The following is a 5,405-nucleotide window of genomic DNA, read 5'->3' on the forward strand; positions in this document are numbered from 1 at the left end:
GCGGGGAGAGGCCCCCCCGGCCCGCCAGTCGCTATGATTCCCCCATCAACTCAGGTGAGCAGCAGACCCACTGCCTTCCCTGAGCTGGGAGCCGGCCACCTGCCTGTGGGGAACCTATCTTGACTGTTCCAGGGCTGCTCCAGCAAAGGAAGCATGACAGTCCTTTAGGGAGGAACACTTGGAGGGTGTCACGAACCAGGAGGGGTCAGGTTCCTTGTGCTGAGTCTACCTTCTAGAACATACATCTGAATCCATCTCAGAGGGAAGTGGCCAAAAGGAAGTTCTTACAGAGAACAGAATTCTTTTTCTTTTTTCAATGTTTTTGTCCACACTCTGCAACATGCAGGATTTTAATTCCCTGACCAGGGATCAAACCCATGTCTCCTGCCTTGGGAGTGCAGAGTCTCAACCACTGGAGTCCCAGAGAAGTCTGAGCACAGAGTGCTTTCTAACTGTAGAGAGCATGAACAGTATTTTCTAAATATTTTCTATATTTTCTAATATATTCAGTGTAAGAGCTGAGGGCTAACAGTGATTTTTTGATACTTTTGAAAGAGATTACTCATCTGCTGGGCTGAAATAGTCTATCAGTAATTTCCCCCTGCTTACACTTATCATAAGCCAAATCTCTTTCAAGCTGTAAAATTTCTTCTCTCATGTTCTAAACTAGTGCATAATTTTCTCTCCTGAGGCTTCCTTTAAACATGTGTTTAGTATTTTCCTATGCAAATACTTCTGCTAAACATTACTTCATGTAATTGTCACAACATACCAAGAAGCACATGATATTATCATCCCCAATTTGTAGATCAGGAAACAAATTCAGGAAGTTTTAGTTACTTACTCAGTGTCACATTGCTGATAACTACAAAACTAAGATTAGGAGTCCAAGTGTTATAACCCCAGAGCCCACACTCTTAGCTGGAATGCCCTCCTACCTCTCATAGATGCTGACTGGTATTGATCTTAGATTAGGTAGCTTTCTAATCTTTAGAGTAAATCCTTCCAATTCTGCAGATCTGTGCTCTAAGAGTAAATAGCACTGCATCTACATGGGTCAAGCAGTGAAGACCTTAAAAGATGGAATACCAGGCCCAAAGATGCAGTGGTGTTAAGTCACAGAGCCAGAATTCAAGCCCAGGTCCGCTCCCTCCAAAACCCAGCAGCATGAGGCATCCATGCTGCTGATCAGTGGGACACCTTTTTTCACAGGCCTTCCAGGAGTCTAGCAGTGGCTGGCCAGTAGACCCTGGTAACTTACATGTTGGCCTCCAGATCAGTTATCACTGCCATACCAGCCAGGGCTTGGGTCTATACATCCCAGAAGCCCTGGGTTCAAATCATTGCTCAGATCTTTACAAGCTGAGCAACCTCGGGCAAGTACTTACCTTCTCTTGGTCCCTATTTCTTCTCCTGTAAAATGGAAATAATATCAGCATTATTAGGATTGTGTTGAGGAGTCAGAGATAAAGCGTGCCAAGCATGTCTTTCTTCCCAACCCCTCCTTGATAATGTCACTGCCCGCCCATTCCCTGTATCACCCAAATCTGGTGGTGTTTTGTCAACATTTGAGCCCAATATGAGGCTTCTCAGGTGGTGGTAGGGTTAAAGAACCCACCTGCTGATGCAGGAGACAGAAGAGATGAGGGTTTTGTGGTTTTTTTTTTCCTTGTCTAAATCTTCTGCAGAGTAGAAGACACACTGGCAATTTCATGAAAGAATTACAGTTTCGGTTCCTAACAATTGCTTTTTAAAATCTTTCTCTTATTCAGCTTCACATGTTCTATCGTCCAAAACCGCATCTCTCCCTGGCTATGGAAGAAATGGGCTTCACCGGGTAAGATTTCTCAATGACTCGTTTCTGAGTTTCTTCCCTCTTCAGTCCTGGTTGAAATGTTGACGTACTGTCTGAGTATATCTGACAATATGATCTCAGCGTTGGAATATAATGAAAATTGTAATCTCTCTGGCCTCCTGGTAAATCACTTTGAGTTACAGGCAAAATAAAATATTTGAGAGAAAGGGAAATTGACTTTAGATAAAACAATTGCCTATACAAATTATTCTTTTTGATGGTTTATTAAGTTATTGGCCAATTTTAAGTATGTTTGGAACAACTTATGCATGTGAATCTATGTTTTTAACTTTGTATTTTATGAGATAAGTATATCCCATGACAATTTAACATCTGAATTAAGATATGCTGTAAGGACAAAACATCAGAAGTACAGAAACCTTCTTACAAGTAAATCTCACCAATAGTTTTTATATTGATTGCATGTTAGAATGATAATATTTTGGAAGCCTTGGTTTCAGGAAAATATATTAAAATTTTTTGGTTTTAGGAAAATATATTAAAATTTTAAAAAAATAGCCTATAGAAGCTTGTGGGAAAACTGGATTGTGTGGCAAATTTCTACAATCAAGTAAAAAGTAATTATATACTGGAGCCCCTATCTCTGCTGTAAAATGATACAGGGAAGTTTGTCTCAACCTCGCTCCCCACAAAGCATAGAACAAGTGTAATTGTGTAGCTCTGATGCGGAGAAATGTGTTTTTATTTATCAGCAAGAGATACTTGCTTACCGAGGGTGTGAGCAGTAGCATTGAACATATACAACAGAGCCCAAGGATTTCATAGAAGAAATATGTAGGGGAAGTAATGGCAGTCCAGCAACTCAACTTGGAAGGAATTCTTAGGATTTTGTAAATCCATTCTTCCCTTCCACCTGACCCCAAAATGAGGACTGTGAAGCGGGTTTTCTCATGGTGTGTTTCCCCTCCTTTCAGCCCGTTTCTACAGACTTCGCTCAGTACAACAGCTACGGGGACGTCAGCGGGGGAGCGCGAGGTGAGCCCCCAGCGCGGGTGCCGCTGCCCGCGCCCCGGTGGGGTGGGGCTGTGCTGCCACAGGCGCACGGGCTGGACTGTGTGACATCCTGCAGTCAGACCACGTCTGTCCGAGAGCCAACATGTCAGTATCTCTACAGACATGAGACGACACCTTTTTCTAAGGGAAAAAGGAAAGCTACACACATTCCTTCCTTCTAGGAAGGAATTCACTGGCCCTACTATGTGCTGAGCACTGGAAGTAAAGTGATAAGCAAGCCGTCGGTCTGTTTTCAGAATGCATGTTGCAGAGACAGACAGAGAAAGAGAAACTCTGAGATAGATGCTATGATTGGACATGCAAAGAAAAGGGAGCCACATCTTCAGGGTATCAACTTCCACGAGAAAGGGTATTTAAACTGATAGCTAAAACTGGGACAGGCATTTCTTGGCTTTAGGGAGCAACCGGGCAGTATGGGCAGAGACCCAGAGCTGGGGGAGAGCATGGCTCACGGGGGCATGTTTGGAGAATTGCAATCGGATGTAATCTCTGTTTATGTTTCCGTATTTTTCTGTGGTTCTGCCCCTTCTGAGATTTTCTTTGTCTTTCCTTTCCAGACTACCAGGTATGGACCCCTGTCTTTCTCAAGTTGACTACATGGGCAAAACAGTCTTTTCCCAATCCAGACGTGCTCTTCTGCTACTCCAGAGAAGAGTTTCTTTTGAGAAGACCCTGATTTTTGGTTGATCCATCTCATTAGTCCACAGATGTGAAGAGCCATGAGCAGCAGGCATGCCTGGCACCCAGATCAAGCCAGTCCTGCAGGCTTTGCGGACAGGGCATGAACCAGGCCAGATGTTGAGGACTCTCTCACTCTGCCTTGGAGAGTCTTCTCCAGGGTGGAAGTGGCCCAGCATCAAGGGTTCACACATGTACAGCTGTATTTTCTTTTAATCATAACCACTCACTCCTTGAGGCCTTCTCCTCCTCTTTGTGGTCACAAATGAAACCCCTGTCTTGGCCAATAGGAAAGAGCTGCTGTATGTAGCTTTCCTTTTTCTCTTAGAACCTAAACCTAAAATGATGATGGAGAGTGAGAAAAGGGGAAAAGTGCAAAGAAAACTAAAATTTAAATTTAAAAAAAAGTCATAGACTTGGCGATTCTTTGATGTACCATGTACTTTCGTGCATGCAGCCTACATTCAGGGATTAGTGAATAGTTATTAAGCCAGGATCTTTCATCTACTGGATTATAAGAGGGCAGTATTCCCAGTATCCTTGTTTTTGTTCAGCAAGGAGCTCATTTTGAAAACTCCATGGTAATTAAGATGACACAGCTGTAAAATGGCAGTGAGGATTTGAGATCCAGACAAGGAGGTCTGGGAGCCCGCCGAGCTCTGCCCCAGCTCCCCCACTGCCAGGGGCTCCTCCTGAAACCTGCTTCTCTGTTGCAGACCCTCCCAGATGGCCACATGCCTGGAATGAGGATGGACCGGGGCGTCTCCATGCCCAACATGTTGGAACCAAAGGCAAGCGTGGCTCTTCTTCTCTTTCCTCTCACCTGGAGATGAAACTGGGACGAAACCCCCGAAAGACTTGATTTTCTATCTTTTTCAGTACTGAGACCCGCTTGGCTCCAGCCTTGTCCATTAGTCAAGCTGTATCATAAAGCATCCTTCTATCCCTTTGGTTTTGTCTCACCAAGCCAGCAGGGTTAAACCCTCCCTGAGTTTGGTGCTATGTTCACAGTGACGTGCCAGCACTTCCCTCCTGTGACCTTGGTACTCACTCAGCCCCTGCCACGAGCACAGCAAAGCCTGCCCAGTACTACGTGGAGCAGCTGCAGCCCACCCCAGATAAGATGACCAACATGTCCCAACTTGCCCAGGACTCTCCTGGTTATAGCACCGAAAGTCTTGCATCCTGGGATCCTCTGCAATCCCCAGCAAACTGGGATCATTGGTCGCCCCAGCTCTAGAACATTCTGTGACTCTAGAGGTGTCCAAGGGGTGTGCCCCCTGGTGACCATAACTGGGAGTTATTTCAGTATGTCACCCACTAAATCACTGCTGCTGGGGCTGCATGGCTCCCTGGTTTCATGAGCTGGTCATGGAACAAGATTGTTGAGTCCAGCACAGGTGTCCTGCCATATACAAACGTGTACCTGTCATTTCACTTCTCTTCTAATCTTTACCTTCATATCCAGTATATAGAAAGTGGGGTCCTTTCACTCAACCACGCCCTCCAGAGGCCCAATGCCACAGAGACACAGATGGGGATTGGGAATGTGTAAGAACCTGCCCCTATCCACTGGAAGCTCGAGCGAGGATCACCCATCACTCCAATGCTCTAATCATAGTGTCTCAGAAGCTCCATTTGGGGAGTCCTAGGTTTTAGGTAGCTTCTGCTTGTTTATAAAAGGTACAGCTGTGTTCTAGAAGAGGTTGTTTTTCTTTGCAGATATTTCCGTATGAAATGCTGATGGTGACCAACAGGGGGCGCAACAAAATCCTAAGAGATGTGGACAGAACCAGGCTGGAGGTAAAAAACAAAACTTGTCCCAACTGTATATTCC

At 45.0% G+C, this 5,405-nt stretch overlaps 1 protein-coding gene across 1 annotated transcript in view; it reads left to right on the forward strand.

Moving 5' to 3' along the window:
- ABLIM1 (actin binding LIM protein 1) overlaps window positions 1-5,405 on the forward strand; it is a 216,003-nt gene that overhangs the window by 208,222 nt on the left and 2,376 nt on the right. The window contains exons 19-24 of the mRNA XM_010859295.1: window positions 1-54; window positions 1,773-1,837; window positions 2,791-2,851; window positions 3,448-3,455; window positions 4,285-4,359; window positions 5,291-5,371. Coding sequence (XP_010857597.1) covers window positions 1-54; window positions 1,773-1,837; window positions 2,791-2,851; window positions 3,448-3,455; window positions 4,285-4,359; window positions 5,291-5,371 — 344 coding nt within the window. The remainder of the gene's footprint in view (window positions 55-1,772; window positions 1,838-2,790; window positions 2,852-3,447; window positions 3,456-4,284; window positions 4,360-5,290; window positions 5,372-5,405) is intronic.

The sequence above is a fragment of the Bison bison genome, unplaced genomic scaffold, assembly GCF_000754665.1.
Source record: "Bison bison bison isolate TAMUID 2011002044 unplaced genomic scaffold, Bison_UMD1.0 scf7180017864456, whole genome shotgun sequence".
Classification (NCBI taxonomy): Eukaryota; Metazoa; Chordata; class Mammalia; order Artiodactyla; family Bovidae; genus Bison; species Bison bison.